We start from the raw sequence: 21568 nt of genomic DNA, 5'->3' as shown, positions 1-21568 counted from the left end.
TAAAAATAAAAATAAGTAACTTACTGCTCTGACTATTTATTTGAAAAAAAAATTATTTTGATTCTAATTTTATTTTTTATTTTAATTATAATTTTTATTATAAATAAAATATATTAAAAAATATAATTATACTGATTTTCATGCCAATTCTGATTTTGATTTCAGCGGCTAATCAGGTACACCTTTGAAACTCGTAGCAGCAAAGAGTAAGCATCAACCCCAAAAAAAAAAAAAAAAAAAAAAAATCTATAACAATATATATATATATATATATATATATATATATATATATATATATATATATATATATATATATATTTCTTTATAATCTGAATCAAAAAAATCACGTTGCATGTTGTTTTAATATTACATGGATACGATACATATCTGATATCATCTTACGCAATTACACATCATGTCCAAGACATCACACTGCATGGATAAACACATCATGTCCGAGACACATCGCTGCTTGGATAACATATCCCGCGCTGTGAGTGTCATACCTGTCCTACGTGTCGTGCATCCTGCGCCATGTTAGAAAAATGGATGTCCTGGTAGTAAAATATTGGCCTCGCCCCACCTGTAGCTGCCACATTTCCCTCCCTTCCCCACTTCCAGGCTCATCCTCCCGAATCTGACAACATCTGGCAGGTGGGGCCTTGAGGTCCTTTCCGACGTAGCCGAGGTCGGCCCGTGACCTCCTTCCCTCTCCCTCTCCCTCTTCTTCCCACCCTCTCTTCCCTTCATCCATGCTATTCTCACTGATCCTGCTCAATTACGGATGGGGCCAAACAAGGCCTTAATTTTTTTTTTTGGTAGAAAGAAGCAATATTATATTAAATAATTGATATCAGATACAAGTGTGGGATACAACCACGGATACGGCCAAAACAAGTCCTTAATTTCTTGCATATTATCTGCACATAATCTCTTTGGTTAAAAACCTTGCAAGAAGAACGCTGACACCGTTTGGAAGACCTCTGAAGAGTCTGTGCGAAAACAACGATAATCTCTTTTTTCATTGGATAAATTACTATATTGTCCTTTTAACTTCTGATCCATTTTTTTGAATCTCTTTTTGAATTACAGATGGGGGGTTTGTTCCAGTTTCTGTTAAATCTTTTTCGTGACTCGATAGATATCTATGGATAAACCTTTTAAAGGATAATATAGCAATTCACACAAAAAAAAAAAAGGAAGAATATTCCTCAAACTTCTGATCCATTGAGTTCTTCAAACTGATGCCTTGTGGAGCTAAATGATAACTGCAAAACGGTGTCCCCACCACATTTATTTAAATAAATAAATGAATTAAAAAATATATAGCTGAAAAACGGAAGAAAGCATAACTGCAGTACCCTACCTCCATTCGAGTTACTTTAGCTCTCAATTATCTTCCTCGTATCCAATCATACTAATATAATCCTTGTGTGGTTTTCCTTCTTCAGCTAGATTCCTCCTATCCAAAATCTACATCCAGGAATACCTATACTCCATATCTCTTTCCAAACAATGTGACAGAAGGTCACAGCAAAATTTGCAATTAGTATGATACCTAACATCTAAATTTCCATTATTCACATTAAGCTACCTATCCAGAACAAGGTTAACTCTAATGTTGTCCTATTAAACAAGTCAAGTGCTTCTGTAAAAGCCAGGCAATACCATCACCTATGGTACGAGTATCAAATTTACAGCCATTGGACCGGGGCGTGCCACCAGTCATTCATCACGAAGTGAAATCAATCTTACCATAGTAGAGGTGGTCATTAACTCAAGGATATCATCAAAAGGAAAACAAATAATATAAATAGATAAAAGTTGAAGACAGTCCCCTCCAGACGAAAGAGTTATCCTTTATCCTCCCTGCAAGACAAAAGAAATATCCACAATATAAAGTTAGGCTTAGGTAAATGCAACGACTAATGCAAAGCATTCCTCCAAACTTGAATTTTCAGGTCCTCCGTTTGTCCAATGCCACCAGCATCACCAATGCCTGCACCCTTAAAATTTGTCCAAGAATTCTTGCATTTATAGCCATCTAAAAAGAACTTATCCATAAAAAATAAGTTGTTAATAGATTCAGTTTCCTCCCCAACATCCCTGAAGATTCCAGTAACGCAGTCTTTCCAGACAGCCCAATGTAAAGCTGAGCAAACAAGTTCCAGTTTACTGATAGATGTTTTGGAACTCAAATATGTAACCGAGGTCTTCAAGTTCCTAATTATCCATAAATAAGTACTTGAAATGGAGAAAAACAAATGTTGTGTTCCATAAAATATATCAGAGACTCATCTGCTCATAGAGGACCAAGAGAGGTGAGAGATGCATATTTGGAGAAAGGATCCTTATTTGAAATCTAAGAAATCAAAATATTGCTTTGGTTGCAACAAAATATTTGAGAAAACCAAATGCACATGGTTTTACATTTTCTAATGATTGATTCGTTTAAATTGCTCAGGATGTCTGTGGATGTTTTTTTATTCAGCAACATAATTCTTTTACAATTTTTTTCGATCATATGGCCCTAATGAATCTCAAAGAAAATATTCGTGACAGAAAAAAAAAAGAATTTTTGTCTTCAAACGATCGCAAAAGTTTTGTGTTCAATTAACAATAAGAATAATTTGATTTTTTGCAGGCTCAAAATTCAATGTTTCCTGACATAAGAGAATGCCTTCAAAAACAGGCCTTAGTAGCAGGAATTTTTTACCTCGAGCATTGCATCTGCTTCAGAATCTTTTGAGACTCTCAAACCTGCACCTGCTTTCTTAGCATTTCCTTCAAACGTGTTTGGAGATACCCACTTCACCACATCTCCCCTTCTGGCAACCAAGTGATGGTTTGATGCAAGAAATAAGCCATTGATGCAACATCTCGGGGTAAATAATTTATATTGCAGCATTACTTCAGAGATTTATATTACCCTTTCTTTTCTGGTTTCTGCCTGTTGCTAAGGCCCCATTTCCATTAACTGATATATGATCTCATATGCTGAGTCAACCTTTAGAATGCCATCTTATGGCACAAGTTGTTTCTAATTCAAACCTTCCTCCTGCTTCACAATAAAGTATTTCATGTAGATTTCAAGGCTTCCAAATCGAGCCAGCCAATGTTGTAAGCTAAAACATACACCTAAATATTGTTGAGAATTTTGTATACTGATTCTGTAACTAGAGATCTATTTAGACTTTAATAGCTTAGCAAACATGGGGACCTGTTAGCTTATGTATGGTGAATACGGTCAATTAATTTTCTGGGAGTGCAAATAACCGTCCTTCTACCCTCTTCCGCACCTCTTCTTCTTTAAGGTCTTCTTTATCCCTATTTCTCCTTTCACTCTGATATCTTTCCTGCAGTAATAAATGGAGTATAGATCTATATGTTACCATATCTTTCGCTGCTACTAACGTTTTTTTTACTGTTTTAGACCTACCCAAATCAAAATTTCAACTGAACTCTGCATATAATTAGCTTTATTTGCCCACCATTGCAAGTATACAGGCTGCAACTCTCAGAGTCTTGCATCAAGATACAACCAGATATAAGCAATCAAAACTTCCACAGGACTTGCAACAATTTGTGGCAGGAATACTTGGCCATAGACCCAACTCGATTTGTCCAATAAACAAATCCCCTATAAAAGATGGAGGATATGTTCGCATTTAGGTCACCATTTGATTGTGCTGGGGGGCGGGGTTATCATATTTGATCCTGAATATTTATAGATTGGCAGCTAATCAATACTAAATGAGAATATTCTAGGAAAACAAACTGCTTGGCAAGCTTCAATATTAAGCATTCCTAAAAAATATTTACATGAAAGGATTTAATTGTAATATAGCTTATCAACCAGAAAGTTAGTATAATTGGTCAGAAACTTCACTAGTGCAGGCAAAATCAGGTTTGGATTGTCTCATAAAGACGTTCTGTCTTGGTATCGGATCTGATGTTTATTTTGTCCGAGGGAGATTTCTATCTGCTTATGTGTTGTGTCATATTTCTTCTCAAAACAAAGGTGTGTTGCATTGTGGATGGGCAAACTTGATGATTTCCGTGATTGGGTGTTTTCATTAATTCTTTATCCTAGCCCAACCTAAGCAATCTAGCTATTATTACTTGCATCTTCATCTCCTTCAAATTGCTACTTAAATTGCCTAGCTCCTTCTCCTTCCAATAAGAAAAGGGCTTTGAGGAATGCCCAGAACTTAGAGGAAGCTGGCCTTGTTTCTAACATAATTTTATTTTTGTGGTGGTCGATTTTTTATGATTTATCACTGGTTGGACAATAACAAGAATATCAAGATATTACAGAAAAAAGAAGACTTGATTGATTTTTTAAATATGTATCAGCCATATTGAAGAATGAAACAAATAAAAAGTAATCATCTTACAAGAATAGATGCTTGGAGACGTGTGGTATGTTTAAAAAAAAGGTATTTGAGAGAAATCACTTGCTGCATTAAAAGCATCTTCCATAAAACCCAATCCATAAAAAAAGATTTTTTTTTTTTTTTTTTTGCCCAGTTCACTTGCCGCACAAGCTTGGCCTTCAGTCTTAAGATATTCATAGCAATTAAGTTTTGCAGGCTTGAGAGGTTCCGGATACTTGGCTCTTTATTGAAAGGCAAATTTGGTTTCTTGAATTAAACCTTACAGTAATTTGCACATATCAAGAAAATAAAAACACAATATACCAAGAAATAAAATTTCAGCAGAAGAAATTGTTTATAACTTGTGTTCTATCACTACATCTCAAGAATCTCAATAACGATCATTATCAAAGACCCAAGGCTCATGGAGGAAAAGCTCACGGCCATTCATCTGCACTGTTCCTGCAGCTATATCTTCTGCACGTTTGCGAGTTGTTTCAGCTCTTCTTGCTGATGTTTCAGCATCCTGCATTTTAAGGAGATTAGCTTGAACAACCACTTTTGCAACTAGTTTAATACATCAAACTACTCATGACTGCAGGGAGAAAGAATATAGTTAAAAACAGCATAATATGCCATTTGATGCATGTAGACAACACATTACAGGATGGTCCTTCTGAAATCAAAGTCAGTGGAATGACATTTTTCCCCCCTCCTAGTGATACGGATTGATTAGGCTAGATGAAAGAAAGACAGCATAAGAAGCCTAGGTCATTCACCCCTCACTGGCAAAATAGATATCAGACTAAATCTTGAGTCCAAAGGCATGGATCAATAGCTTTCTTGGCAGGGATTGAAATTCTGAGGAAGCTTTAACACCTGTATACATCTATATCTATATCTATCTATCTATGTCTACACACGCGCGCGCGCGCGCGCGCGTAAGAAACTGACTTGCCAGATCCTCATGGCAAAAAAAGTTTAAAGAAAAAGCATTTCATGCTCATATTTATCACAAACAATGTCTAATAAAAAATATATGCAGTCCAGTATATCAATGGGACTGCACTTGAACAGAAATCGAAATGGACCAGGCAAGGGGCCACATCTCAGGCTGAAGATAGCAAGGCAAGATCAGCATTACAGAAATGATTATACATTTGGACACTTAACACAAACAGCAGTGTATCCATGCCTGAAGTGAACTTTGGATGCTAAAAGGCTGCCTAATTCATCCTGCACACTCAGACCACTAAGTATCCCCAGCTAAATATAAATCCAATCATCAACTCAGCTCGGAATATGCATGCTGATCATTGACTCAGCTCGGAATATGTATGCTGATCACCTAATTTCAATGTAGTGGACATATTAAGTTTCAATATAAATATGATGCAGAAACCTGAAAGCTGTAACGCTGAAGGATATAGTCAGAGCTTAACTTTTTCCAATCAAGAAAAACTTATTCCCCAGTATTTCAGGATTTGAGCCCTAATGATCTAACTTTCTCATTCTTCAACTAAATTTTGGCTACAATTAAAAACAGCATAATGTATGATTTTAAGAAATTACACTAGAAGGGTGAGAAGATAGTTAATACAACCTTTTTTCTATCATTACAAGAAAGGAAAAGGTCATAGGAGAGGGACAAGCAATTAGTTTTGCTTCTAGCATTCAAAGGGCAGCTTTCAAGTGTCTTACCTGGAAGATATCCAGATCCTAGAATCCATGACAAATATGTAGCCAAATCAGTTAAGAATTAGACACTTGGATAATTATCAATTTTTCATTGACCTTTTAAGAATTGACAGATACTTGGACTCCAACAATGAGTTTGACCCACTATAAAAGATCTAAAAAGCTAGTCTTAATTCTTTTTAGTGATAGATCAACATTATAGTTATTTTAATAACTTTATAGAATGTCATCTATTTAAAATTCTTAAGCTAATCAGAAAGTTTGAATGAGAAATATGCATATTGGAATACCTCAGCAAATAATATATTTTGATTTTTTCTTTTACAGAATATTAAATATATATTAATAAGTTATTTTTCCTATGTACTCCTGTTTCTCCTTTTTTTTCCCTTTTTGCCAAGTCACATGCTTGGACGTGTTTCCAAGTCCACGCAACCCTGCACTTTTCCAGGCTTTTCTAGGTAGAACCTTTTACAAGCAGGTTTCAAAGTATTCATATGGCTTATGTAAAAAGCTATCTGTTTTAGTTTGTTGAATTGACATATACGGCATGAAATCATATCTGAATTCGGGTTTCAGCAAATCACACTTAGATACTAGAATCAAAAATTTGTTTGTTCCGTTTCCAACTGTCTTCACAGACCTATTACATTCCTGGCTCATGTTTATTTCCAAATGCTTGCAACTTGATTTTTTTCTTTATTGTTTTTCCTTATTGCTCCTCTACACTCTATATGAAGTTATAAACCAGCCTAAGGAAGAACTGTATCATCCCATATCATGCATAAATTTGTCCATGAATTTCGGCGCAAACAAAATGCCTCCACACTTCTAAATGACCACAGTGGAATATAAAGAATCAGGAACTACTACTACTCCTACTAAACAATTATTACCACAAATCTTATATATTTAATGCATGAACACTGCAAATTGCCATAAGCTACCGTCCAGGCCAAGCATCACATCACCTGAAAGGTCCACCAATGCAAAAAAAGAAAAAAACCGCAAGTCACAAATCATAGGATTCTCTCAACAAAGAAGAGATATAACACATCACAGGGCCTTTTTCTCCTAATTATAACAGAAAACATTACCAAATCCATAAAACTCCAATGGATGAGTAGAATTTTCATCAAGTTAGAAAGAAATAAAGGAATTCAACAATTGAAACCTTAGAATTGATGATAAAGGTCGGACCTTTTGGCGTTTCCAGGCGAGGAACTGTGCTTCTGAGATCGGTTTGGACCTCTCCCCAACCCCGACCACGCCATTCTCTCTCCGCTGCTCCTCTTCCGCCCCCATTAGATAGCACGGAACTTGGGCCGAAGGCCGAAGGCCTTTAGAGGGAAAGAAAAAATCGTGCCCTAATTTCCATAAAGTTCCTAATCTGTGAGTCTTATACAACGTAATAGCTTGTGTCGCCCTTTCTCCTTCTAAGGCTTATAGTTTAGATTCCGTAAATTATCACGTAGCGTGCAGCCAACCATCAGCTTCACTTGCGATTGATATTCAACTAATCATGATGATTAAAACTGCACTTTCAATTTGACCAAGTTCTCTCATAATTTCTCACACAACTTAAATTTTCTGAGCATTCTACCAATCGTTTTGCAACATGCCTAGTCAAGCCAATCCTCACAAAGTCCATGGCCATTATTTCCTCGTTACCATCAAATTGGTATCTTATTATTGCTAAGGAATGTTGCAAAGCGACAGCATCCTCAAATTATATGCTATTGTAGTTAGGTAGATGAAAATAATTAAATATATTATGCATACATTTTGTATCAATGGAGGCAATAAATATCCAAAAAAATCACAATGACAGACCATAAAAGCTATGATAGCACATATTTGAGATTGATCTTTGTAGAATGCCAAACATACGATTAATGGCTTGACGGCTCAACATATTTGAAGGCTTAAAGCTAAAAACTAAAATATAATTATTTAATTAAAATATATATAAATTTTTTATTAAAATTTTATTTTTCTAACTTTTTGAGATACAAAATTTTTAATCAAATTTTTATAATCAAGTTCTCCTAATATTTTTTTTTCAATTGATAATATAGCCAATCCATTTAATCTTTCTTGAGACATTGTTGATCTTAAGTAAGATTTTATTAATTTTAATTTTGAAAAACTTCTTTCTGCCGAAGCAATACTTACTGGAATTGTTAACATTATTCTAAAAGCAATATATGCATTTGGAAAAGAGTCGAGTCGTCTTATATAATTGAGTATATCCATTGGACTATTATCTTCCACTTGTATAATTTTTTTTAAAATTTTTAGCTCTGAAAATAAATCTAAACCATCAATATCAGAGTAGTTATTATATTTTAAAGAATACTCAAGATTAAGACAATATTCTTTCAAACTATCATTATCTAATGACTTCAATTTTTTACCACTAAATAGAAAATCAAAAATATTTTGATATATCTTAAATTGTTCAAATCTATTTTGGAGTGAAAAAATTGCTTGATTTACTATATATAAGAAATAATCAATTCTAAATGATTCTTCAAGAGATTTTGTTATTTCATTGTCAACATTCTCATCAAATTATTTCTTTCTGCGAATGATACGCGTATCATGAAATTTAGGTTCTATTTTCATTTCAAATGCAATTTCTTTAGAAGAAATCATAGCGGATGCAAATCCATCTTCTTTATATTTTTCAAAAAAAGAAAGAAGACCTTTTAATTGTTCTATAGCAACATCAATATGCATATCTGTTGATTGTAAACTTTTGCTAACTGAATTAACAGTAAATAATATATCATACTAAATAGTCATGCCTAATAAAAATTCAAAATTTTTAAGCTCATATATTGCTAAGCAATTAGCTTCGCTTTTAGTTTTAGGATATTCACTAACTTCTGCTAATTCCAATAAAGCATCTCTTATTTGTGGAGCTTGAAATCTTATTGCTTTAATACTTTCAATATGACTTTCTCAACGTGTTTGTGATAATGATTTAAGAGTTAGACCAGAAATATTATCTTGCAAAATTTTTCATCATTTAGTAGAAGAAGAAAATAGTGAATAGATACGTTGTACCACTCCAAAAAATGATATAGCTTTAGTACAAGAACTAGCCATATCACAAAGTACTAAATTTAAACTATGACAACCACATGGTGTATAAAAGGATATAGGATTTATATCTAAAAGTCTTTTTTGCACTCCTTGCTGTTTGCCCTTCATATTAGATCCATTATCATATCCTTATCCTCTTAAATTATTAATATCAAGTTCAATATATTTTATTTCATCCATAATGACATCAAAAATACCTTTTCCAGTTGTATCATCTACTTTTAAGAATTCAAAAAAATATTCCATAATTTTGATTGGACTTGATGAAATATCTACACATCGCAATATAAAAGATATTTGCTCTTGATGACTTGTATCTGGAGTGCAATCAAGTATTATTGAATAATATTTTGCTTCTAAAATTTTTTTAATAATTTTATTTTAAATTTTATTTGCTAATAAATTTATCAATTCATTTTGTACATTATGTCCAAGATAATGGGTATGAATTTTATCATCTTTAATACGTCGAATATGTTCTTGCATTACCGGATCGAATTCTGCAATCATTTCAATTAGACTTAAAAAATTTCCATTATTTGTTTGATAGATCTTTTCATTTTTTTTATGAAAAGCTAAATTATTTTTACCAAGAGTTTTTACTACAGCAAAAATTCTTAATAAGACTTTTTTCCAATGTTCTTCATCTTTATTTATTTGTTCTTGAATACTTTTATCAATTATTTTATTTTTCAATAGTCTCATTTCTAAATCAATCCATGAACACATATTAATAACATGCTCATTACTCATCTCATGACTCTTAAGTTTAGCACTAAGATTTCTCCAATCTCTACTACCAACATTAGCTAGTTTACTTATACTAGAAGCAGAATTAAATAATTTACAACAAAAATAAAATACTCTGTCTAAGTCTTTTGAATAAACTAGCCATCTTCTTTCATGCTTCTCTCCGTTTGTCAACTTTTGAATATAGTATGTAGTAGAAAAATATCTTGAAAATTCATCTTTAGAAAAATCTATATCATCAATTCTAATTGAACCTTTTTCTACTAATAAATCTCTCAAATTTGTATCAATATTTATCCATTGACTTGGATCATAAATATTTTTAGGAATGCAATCATTTAAATTAACCGATTGATTTTCTTCACTATGACTTTGAAGATTATCTTGAATCTCTTCGTTGACTTTTTCTTCTTCTAATATTTCATTATCATTTAATTCTAAAGAATTATTAACTTATTTATTTAAAGAACATTCATCAATATTTTTTAATTTATTATTTTTATTACTTGTAAAGAATTTATCAAGAGCTCCTTTTTGAGATTGTATTAAACTTTTAATTTTTTTTTTTTGAAGCTTTGAATAACTAGATTCATATTTTCGAGTTGACATATTTAAATTCTTATTATGAATTATCAAAAAGATATAACTATTATAATTATTTTATATTTCTTAAATAGCCAATACAAGATCAATAATCAAAATTTTTAATTCAATGAATCAAATATTAAATAAAATAAAGATAATATATAATAATATAATATAAATTTTAAATTAAATAAAAAATAGATAAAGATTAGAATAATAGTACCCGATTGTTCAATGCTGATTGCAAATGAGAATAATAGCACCCGATTGTTGAATGCTGTGTAAAATATGGAGCATCCACTGCAACACTGTTCCACAATATTTTTATCAATTATCTAAATATAACAATATAAAAGAAAAAGTAGCAATTCAGGTTAGTTTTATAAAAAAAAAGTGACCGTTGAAATTTTGCCATTGAAGTGGTTGGATCGTATTAATTACCGCTGTAACGCTGTCGCCCGCCGCCCCTTTTTTTTTCCCACACAGCCACGCTACCTGCCCATCAGCCACCGGCCACGTGTTTTGATTTTTGAAAAAAAAAAAAACTGATGCCACAGCAGCACAGCCCTTTTATCTTCCGTGGCTGTGACCGGTCACCGGCCGATCGGCCGTCGGCGAGCCGCGACAGGCGACCTCACCCTCGGGGGGACTTGGGGGCTGCGCAGGCCACCAGGGAGGGGCCTTCTTCCGGGCTCTGGCTTTCGAGAAACGAAGGCGGACCGGCGGCCCGCCGGCCCGGCGCACCAAGCGGGGCGGAGGGGGAGTGCCGAAAAACAAAAAAAAAGAAGAAACTTACCGGTGGTGGTCCTGGACGGCTGGACCTGGACGGCTGACGGCTGTGCCGCAGGGGCGGCTGAAGGGCAAGGCCACCGAAGGCGGGGAGGCCTTGCCGCCGCCTTGCCGGTCGGGGAGGCCTTGTCGGGCCGGGGAGGCTCCTGGTTCCTGCCTTCCTGGTGGTCTTGCTCTTGCCTTGCCGTCTTGCCGGCCGCTGGCCGGGGAGGCCTTGCCGGGCCGAAGAGATCGGGACTGGTGGAGCCGTGGAGCGTGGACTTGGAGGTGGGGTGGGACTGGGACGCCGGAGGCGGAGCCACGGAGACATGGAGGCGGAGCGCCGGAGGCCTGGAGGCGGCTCAGGCTGGACCAGGACGCCGGAGGCAGAGACTGGACGCCTGGACTGGGATGCCACCCGGAGGTGGAGGCTGGACCGCGATGCCGGGCAGCCGGATGCGAGCGAGCGCCGAGCGGGGGGCCTCCTGGGGGCGGGGGCCTAAGACAAGGACTTCGGTGGCCTTGTCCTTCAGCCGCCCCTGCTCTCTATATTTAGCTGAAACTGGGATTCAGGCCTCCCTGTCCAACCTCCAATAACAGCTAGTTTGTTTTGTGAGAAGCAACATCTATTCTTTATATGTTGGCAAGTTAATTACCATGCTGGCTAAGAATGCAGACAATTAAGATCATCAATGAGACATCTATATAATAGTTGCAAGAATATTTGAAGTACTTTAGCAGCTATAATCAGTGGATCACCGAGCAGCTGACTAATGACTCCCTTGCCAAAATAAATAGTCTAGAAACTCCTCGAGCTCTTTGAATTCTTGAGTATGGGTATACTTCTCAAGAATAGATGTTCTGAGCCCGTTGATGGTGGTTGCTGAGGCGCTATTTCTAGTCTATGACTTCAGCAGAACCACTGAAAACTGAGTTGCATGTTCTTTGTTTTAATGGATATAATCCGTCGTACTTATAATGAATCCTAGCAGAACGGTCAGCTTTGAGAAATAAATGGCCTCCCTTTTGCCAACAGCTCATTTGATTCAATCAAGCTAAATGCAGGCTTGCTCTCTGTCTGCCTTGCCTTCAACTGCTGCCTTACCCTCCTTGCGTCATCCCGCCTCCCCTTTGCCGCATATATGTTTGAAAGGGGCATGTAAGGCCCTCTCAGACTTTAGCTTCATCAAATTCTTAACTGCAATCTCAGCGAACTCAACGTCCAAATTCATCCTGCAAGCACTTGGAAGGCAGGTATTCACTTGGATTTCCATCGAGTCTACCAGCTCAAAAGGTTCCTTCAACCGGCCAGCTCTAAAAAATAAATAAAAAATAAAAAAAAAGGATTGATCAGGCGTCCATAGCATTCAAATCTAGGAGCAATGCCATAATCTTTCTACCTGGACCTGAAGTAGTGCAGGCCGTCCTCGACCAAACCGGCATGGCTGCAATGCAATATTGTTAGCATTTTAGTTGTTCGATTGGATTCCATTCACTGCTGCAGGGCCATGGATGGCTTTGGCCAACGTGTGACCATGAAAGCAAGAGCGAGACATAAGCGTAGTGGCATAATGAGTAATTCTTTCTACACTGCATGCAGTGCAGAAAAAATATATCATTCTATCTGGTTGAATCATCTAGCCATTACATTCCAACGCATATTTAATGCTTGTATTTTTATTTTTTAGTTTCAAATTTTGAATGACGAAAATATCTTTCCTCTTTTAAAAAATTATGATATTCTGTGATCACATTATGATATTTTACGATCAAATTATGACTTTCTGCATATAAAAAATTATAATTTAACAACAGACTATCACAAAGAAGAGAGAAATATTTTCACCACTTAAAAATTTCATAAATTTTCAATGACGAAAATGCTCTTTCCTCTTTATGATTTCTAAAAAAAAAATTATGACATCTTGTGTACAGAAAATCATAATTTGACTACATGATATTATAATATAGCTATAAGATGTCATCATTTTTTAGAAGATGAGAAATATTTTCATCATTTAAAATTTCAAAGAAAAAAATAGAATCACAAGCATTTAGTGTAAGTTGAAAAATGGTGATTACATGACCCAATCAAGTAGGAACATTGTATTCTTTCTACACGGCATACGGTGTATAAAACATTTCTCGTGGCATAATTGCAGGTACCATTACTGAATGTGTTTGTAAGGCCAAGAGAAGCAGGGCATGAGGGATGACAGAATGTGTCTAGTGGAGGGGGGTGCATTGGTCCAGGACGAGAGCGAATGGTTGTGGGCTGTGGGCTTTTTGTTGGGCTTGGAAATGCAAGACGGCCTTGTGTGGAGCTTCCCTTAGATTTGAGTATAACGATCCTAGTGGGTGGCAAACTGGCAATGGTCATTGTAGCAGCATTCTCTTGTTGGTTAATTAGTCTAGTTTGGGATATAGCCTGTTTCATGTGTGACGCCGTGGCAGGATTTGGTAATATCCCCATGGAAGTCATCGTGGAAGTCAGCGTCAGGCGTATTGTTGATTGGTTCATGGTCAACCAAATCGTGGTTAACCAGCAATTTAAGGAAGATTTTTTTTTTAAATAATACTTTTTAAATAAAAAAATTTTAAAATACTCTCGTTTGGAAACTATTTTCGAAATTACCGTGTTTGAACCGCGTCAGCAAAAATCGTGAGTTCAACTCACGAATTCAAGATCCACATGGAGAATTCATGGGTTAAGCCCACAAATAGTAGGCCCATCTGGCCAAAAATGAAATCGTAAATTGAACTCACGATTTCGTTTAAAATAATTTTTTTTTTTAATTTCAGGATGAATTCATGGGTAGAACCCACGAATTGGTGTAAACTTTCTTTTTTTATTTTCAATGGAATTCGTGGGTTCAACCCACGAATTCAACCCGGTCGGACCAAATTCGTGGGTTCAACCCACGAAATTGGTGTAAACCAATTTTTTTTTTGAAATTCTAATGGAATTCGTGGGTTGAATCCACGAATTTCTTATGGCCTTTTTTTTTTTGAAATTTGAAGCGAATTCATGGGTTCAACTCACGAATTCGATATGACCGATTTTTTTTTTGAAATTTGAAGAGAATTCGTCGGTTGAACCCACGAATTCATTCAAAAAAATAGCCGTTCGCCTAAATTTGTGGATTCAACCCACAAATTCATTTGAATTCTTCATTGAAAATTGACCCAAAAACGTGGGTTCAACCCACAAATTTGTTGTCTTTAAATCCACACCCCACCCTCCCTTTAAGTGCACACTCCTCATCCTTCTTACTCGTTCACACCCCACCCTCTCTTCAAGTGCACACTCTTCATCCTTCTTATTTGTTACTCATCCTTTCTTAAAATCGATTATGGCTTCCAAAAAAAGTGGAGTTTTATCGAAAGGAAAGAGAGCTCGAGTAGAGAAAGGGAAGCAACCATCTCGTAGGTATGAAGAGTCCTTGTTTCTAGATAATGAGTGTAGTGAAAAATTTCAATCAAATTTTTTTGAAAGAAAAGTTGTAGGAGGTAAGATAGTCGATTTAAATAGTTTTAGTAATTTTCATATTAAATTTTTATTTAAAAAGATGGGTTGGCTATCTATGATTACGCTCAACAAACCAACGTATCCTACTCTGGTTCACTATTTTTATAGTAATTTTAATTTTAATAGTAAGTCTTATTCTATTTCATCGTATGTTAAAAGGCAGCTAATCGAATTTAACTGTGAAATTTTTAGTTAAATTTTAGATATTCCATCAGATGGTAATAGATTTTTCAATAGTAGTACTGTTTGGAATCATCCAGTATTAGACTATGCTTCCTGTGTTAGAACTATTTTTGACGATCATATAAGTGCGATCGCTAAACCTGATACAAATCTATTACCACTTAAAACTAGGTTAATCCATCATATTTTCATATTTAATTTTCTGCTCAGAGGAGGTCATAGAGAACACGTATCATATTTAGATGTTTATCTCCTCAGGATGATTCTTTTAGGTGATAGGGTTAATTTGCCCTATTTAATGATGTTCTATATGAATGAATATTTTCAAAGTTCAAAAACCATCTTGCCATATGAAGCTGTTCTCACTACTATATTCGAAGCATTTGATGTCCCCATCATGACCGATGATGAAGTTGTCAAGGTTAAACATAGTAATATTTACAATCATGCATCTCTGAGGCATATGGGATATACATTTTATGATGGTGTATGGACTCGTACGTCTACAGTAGATGATGAAGAATATGACAGTGACAGAGGTGGTCATCCTATCGACAAAGAGCAGCCCACACATGCTACACAGTCTGATCAGCAGTCATCCGATCAGCATGGATTATCTGCTCGTATAGATGCATTGGAGATATCTGTTAGCGAGAGGTTTGCACATATGGATTTTCGACTGAATGAGAGATTTGCATAGATGGGTACCCGATTGGATTAGGATTTCGGGTGATTTGATCAGTTCGTACAATATTTTTATCATCAATTTTCTCCACCACAAGAAGATCCTACTCTGAATGATTAAGCTTCAGTAATTAGCAGCAATATGTGTGGCTTCACTCGAAGATCTGCCATCTTCGTCATTTACATTTCGAGAAATATACTTTAGTTTGATGTATGCATATGTACCTTTCTTTTGTTGCTGTCATTTTAGATGTGTTGTAACCTGACTAAAAGTACGTATAATTTAAGATATGATTTTGACAGCAAAGTGGTTAATCAAATAGTTAGTGTGTAATGACTAATTATTAAAAAATCAAAAAATTTGTCGGAGTCACAATCCGAGCTTATCGGTCAAGTTCGGAACCACAGTCGATCGACGATGTAGCAGGCAAGTTGTGCCGAACCGATCGACCACCTGAGAATTTCGATCGATCCTAAATCTTAAACCCTAAACCCTATACCCTAAACCGATCGACCGCCTGATAATTTTTAAAAAGTTGTTTAAAAATTTATAATTTTTAAAAAATCAAAAAAATGTCAGGATCGATCAACTGCCTGAGAATTCCGATCGATCGGTCCAAATCGAGCTGGCTGGTTGACTTTGGGTCTCAGGCCGGTCGACCGTGTGGGATGCAAAATTTGTCGGATCGGTCGACCACCTGAGAATTTCGGTCGATCGGTCCAAATCGAGCTGGCCGGTTGACTTTGGGTCTCAAGTAGGTCGACCGTGTGGGATGCAAACTTTGCTGGACCGATCGATCGCCTGAGAATTTCGGTCGATCGGTCCAAACCAAGCTGGCCGGTTGACTTCGGGTCTTAGGCCGGTCAACCGCATAGGACCCAAAATTTGCCGAATCGATTGACCGCCTGAGAATTTTGATCGATCGGTCCAAACTGAGCAGATTGATCGACTCTTGTTTCACCAAATAGATCGACCACATGGCACGCCACCCATGCCGGATCGATCGACCGCATGAGAAATCCGATTGACTGATCCGGCACAGGTTGCGTGCCACGCGATCGACCGATTTGGCGAATCAAGAGTCGATTGGTCGACTCGATTTGGACCAATCAATCGATATTCTCAGACGATCGATCGGTCCTGAAAATTTTTGAATTTTTTAATAATTATAAATTTTTAAACAACTTTTTAAAAATTATCAAGCGATCGATCGATTTAGGGTTTAGTGTTTAAGCACGGCTGGATCGGAGTAAACAGATCAGCTCGGTTTGGACCGATCGATCGAAATTCTCAAACGGTCGATCGATTCGGCATGACTTGCCTGCCACATCGTCGATCAACCTATGATTCTGGACTCGATCGGTGGGCTCGGATTGCAGCGATCGATCGCTTCGGCATGGCTTGCGTGCCACATCGTCGATCGACTGTGGTTCTAAACTCAATCGATGGGCTCGGATTGCGACTCCATATGATATAAGAGCACGAATTGCATAATATAAGAGCACTTAAATTCAAAAATTTAATACACTCGTTGATGTTATATAATAAAATATTCTATTACTTTCATATCCATACATTTTACAAACATGAAAAAACTACAATATATACATCATGTTCCACAAGGTGGTCTTCGCTTCTTTCTTGCAGGGTACACTCGACGATCCATGGGTGGAGCCTCATTCAGTCCTTCAGTACGATGCTCCTCTGGACCCTCGATCGGACCCTCAGTATGATGCTCGCCCAAACTCTGAATCGGTCCCTCGTGCGACTCCATATGATACTCTATCGGACCCTCACTAGGTCCCTCATACTCGGTCGTTGCATACTCAAAATGTGCTACAGTCTCTTCTGTTGACTGAAACTGGGTCATATCGTCATGTATAAACACGGATGAGAGCATATATGAACTGAATAATGATCCGAAATCGAAAATGATGATGTACAATATCGTCTAGTATCTCCTCTATGTAATGCAGATGCTCTTGATGATGACGGATGCATGAAAGGTAAAGGAGTGGACTCTACACTGCCATGACCATGATCGTGGATATCGATAAAGATACGAGTATGCTGTCGGACGGCTTGGAGACCTGAAGCACAAATATCCTAAATGAGCTGTCCGGATGTGGCTAACGAGTTCGGACGAGCTAAATGATGAATCCTCGCCAAACTGTCACTCTGACACAAATAATATGCTCAGCACGAAGAAAATATAAATGTGTTAGTCATAGAAAATTACAGATAAAATATGAAACCTTACCAGATAGTCAAACATCGCTCCCCCATGACAAATGAATCGACGCGTGATGCGATGATACCACTCCATGTAATCATCATAATAATCCATCATACCGTCGGCTGCTAGACCGTCTACAATATAATCCTGCCGACTCTCGTAGAGTGTAACCCAGTACTGATAAATTCTTCTCCAGTCATATTCTGTGCACCCTCGAAGGTCGATATGATGAAGTCTAGAATCTATATCACAAACCTCTGGAATAGTCTGACGTAGTCCGAACTGGCATATCACTCTATCCGGATAGTGCCACTCAACGATAAAAAAGCATAGAAGTGTCACTCGGCACCGCCATATATGCTGTCCACTAAAACAATAATCTGGTAGACCAGTAAGGATCAGAGGAGTATATGGCTGCCACACGATCTTTTCATCCACAGAATTGAGTGTAAGTAGTATGAACATAGTCATTCTAAAAAATTACCTAAGTAATGTAAATTATTTATGTTTATACCTGATCAAATTCGAGACGATCAAGATGAAGCTGATAACTCAGTAAAACATGGATGAAAACCTCCGTCACCTCAAAAGCATCTCTCCACCTACATAATAAAATTATAATGGTATATATAAATATATTTAAAAAATTTGAAGTTTGAAGATTATAATGGCACATACAATTACATGTCTCATGGCTAGAGGATCAGGTGGTAATGCATCTCCACCTGCCAAATCCATAATAGGATCTATAGGAGGTTGAAGTAATCAACGAGGACCTATAGATGGAAACCTATCTCAGGCCCATACCTGGAGTAAAACAAAGGTCCCGTAATATTATGTGCATCTATCCTACTTGCCCTATAAAGCTCTCTATACAACCATACTAAGCCCGCACTATCCCAACTATAGTGTCTTGCCGCCTCAAAATCGGTAAGTAATGGCAAAAACATAATATGCATCATGTTATTTGATTTGTCTGCATATAAACACCTCTCCATCAGCTGCAGAATATATACCCTAGCATAACGTTGTATGGCTATAACATCTGCATCCAGTGATAGCTCGAAAAACTGCTGTCCCAACCATACAAGATTCAATCGGCAACCCTTTAGTTTATCATCGGGTGGGACAACACCTACCAAATCAAAGTATATCTGATGTCAATCCTGACATATGCTATCTATCACTGGAAGACCGTCAACTAGTAAACCCAATTGAATATTGACGTCCTCTAATGTGATAGTGCACTCACTAGATGGCAGATGAAATGTATCTCTGGACGCCACCGCTCTACGAATGTAGTGATCAAATGTCAATCTAGCGAGATGAAGCCCACCCGGCTAAGCCCGTAAAAACTCGTCTACTGCAACAGTGGAACTATCCGTATATCTAGTGAGGTCGATCGAGTAGATGCTAGCTCTCGCCGTCGACATCGAAGAAAGAAATGCTCCTACAAAAGTAAAAAAAAAAGTTAATTCAGGTCTCTAAATTTTAAAATATATTTAATATAAATATATACCTGTCCATCCCAAATGGTGGAAGACCGATGAGACACTTGAGCATATAAGACCGTCTGATCTACCGGCCCTGGCTTCATGTGCACGAGGCTATAGAACACATTTGTAAAAAGAAATTTTTGTTACTGAATCAAACACATATTTGATACAAGTCGGAACAAAATTAGTACCACATTACAATAGATAATAACATAAATTTTTTTTTGATAATAATACAAGTTTGAATACAAAAGATCATTGTCTATTTGTCGGACATGTCCGTCTGCTATGCCCTACTTCATCACAATTTTGGCACCTAGTTCTATTCCCAATTTCCGTCCAATCCATTTCATTCCTTAGTTTAGAAGATCGTGATCTTCTCTTTTGTCGCAATCATTCTTTCTATGGTATAATGGTAATGTCAGTTGTTTGTTGCGCCTCAAAATTTACATGCGGAATTGGTTGAAATTTATGGCTGTAACTACGATGATATTCCTCTAGTGTATAACACCGATCAATATATCACCAAAAATCAATTGACACATGTGCATAGACAGCCATCACATGAGAACATGATAAATGATAACACTGCTATTTCTGACACATATATGTACGCTCAGATAACCGTACTATCTGCAAGCATAGTAGTTTAATAGATCAAACATATAATTTTTATTCATAATAAGTAACAACTTAAACATATAGATTCTACGGCAATCTACCATCACCTGAGTATTGTTGCCTTTATTGTTATACGGCCCACGAAATACTGTTTGGACTTGAAATACTCTACTTACTTTATCGAACTTTATGATATTATGAGATTTGCTTTTGATTGATTGGCAATCACATAAGTTGTAGCAAATGGAATAAATCTTTCACCTCTACCTAATGCGTCATCTGTCTGGGCACGTCGACCTTCAAAATATGATACAAGTCAAAAAACCGTCAGTTGGACCAATGAAGTCACCGGTAGGAAGCGTGCATTTTTCAATACATCATTAAAATATTCAGATAAATTAGTGGTCACCATTCCAAATCTTCAACCACCATCATGTGCACGAGACCATTTCTCTACTAAAATTTTATTCAACTATTGAATAGCTTCCGAATTCACCTTTTCAATCTTCGCCAAAAATTTATTGAGCTTTCTAAGTTGTGTTTGCATTCCGGTTATTTTCATCAAATCTCTGAGTCTGGAGTCTCGAAATCGAGTATGGAAGTTACTCACTATGTGACGCAAACAATAAACATGATGTGCATCTGAAGGATGCCAGCCAAGATGTTCATTCTGTAAAGCCGACAATATACCTGAATGTCAATCTGAAATAAGACATATACCACGACGTGGTCCAATACAATGTCTAAGATAAGCCAAGAACCAGCCCCATGTATCAGTAGTCTCTTCATCCACTATAGCAAAGGCAAGTGAAAAAATTTGATTGTTTCCATCAACAGCTGTTGCAATCATCAGCTTCTTTCGATATTTTTTGTACATAAATGTAGCATCGATACTGATAACCGGTCTACAGTGTTTGAAGCCTTCAATTGATGGTGCAAATGTCCAAAAAACATGATCAAATGCAGCCAATGGAGGATAACCGATAGAAGTGCTGATAAACTTCATCCAAGAGTCAGGATTAAATTCCTGTACAGCACGCAATCATTTTGGCAATAGGGCATAAGATTTATCTCAGTCTCCATATATTAATGCCATTGCTTTTTGCTTTGCCTCCTATAACTTTCTATAACTGGCCGTATAGTTGAATCTATTTTTTATAATTTCACCAATACTAACGATAGAAATTGTGGGTATTTCTTTTACAACATTTCGAATTTCATTGACAATAAAATTTGAATCAAGATCAGAATGATCCTGAGAAAGCATAGCTGAAACACATGTATGTGGACCGATATACTTTGTAATTTCAAAGTAATCATATCGCTTAACAGCTCGGAGCATCCAATTACATTCTGACTCTCTATTTTTGCATTTTATCACCCAAAGCTTTGGCTCCGACTTGACAACTTTAAATTCATAATGCCTCTCAATATGATATTGTTTTACTGCAGTTTGCAGTTCTATTTTATCTGCAAAATGAAGTTCTTTTAACAATTCGATACCTTTTTTCCAGCTGGTGCACTGTGCCT

General features: G+C 36.6%; 1 protein-coding gene across 1 annotated transcript; it reads right to left on the bottom strand.

Moving 5' to 3' along the window:
- Window positions 1-4602: 4602 nt before the first annotated feature.
- Window positions 4603-7432, bottom strand: LOC105041635 (uncharacterized). The gene is made up of 2 exons (XM_010918602.4): window positions 7275-7432; window positions 4603-4902 (listed from the first exon to the last, which is right to left on the bottom strand). Exons 1-2 carry the CDS (start codon window positions 7377-7379, stop codon window positions 4768-4770), a joined length of 240 nt encoding a protein of 79 aa, XP_010916904.1. The 5' UTR covers window positions 7380-7432; the 3' UTR covers window positions 4603-4767.
- Between the last annotated feature and the right edge of the window lie 14136 nt (window positions 7433-21568).

The sequence above is a fragment of the Elaeis guineensis genome, chromosome 3 (genome assembly GCF_000442705.2).
Source record: "Elaeis guineensis isolate ETL-2024a chromosome 3, EG11, whole genome shotgun sequence".
Classification (NCBI taxonomy): domain Eukaryota; kingdom Viridiplantae; phylum Streptophyta; class Magnoliopsida; order Arecales; family Arecaceae; genus Elaeis; species Elaeis guineensis.
The sequence above is the reverse complement of the archived record's forward strand: the minus strand, read 5'-3'. Positions and strand labels throughout refer to the sequence as shown.

What these genes read in the sequence shown, in the direction of transcription:
- LOC105041635 (XM_010918602.4), bottom strand. Translation starts at nt 7,379, where the DNA reads ATGGGGGCGGAAGAGGAGCAGCGGAGAGAGAATGGCGTGGTCGGGGTT. An exon ending in TCGCCTGGAAACGCCAAAAG is followed by an intron (nt 4,903 to 7,274) that starts GTCCGACCTTTA and finishes CTTAAAATGCAG; the next exon opens with GATGCTGAAACATCAGCAAG.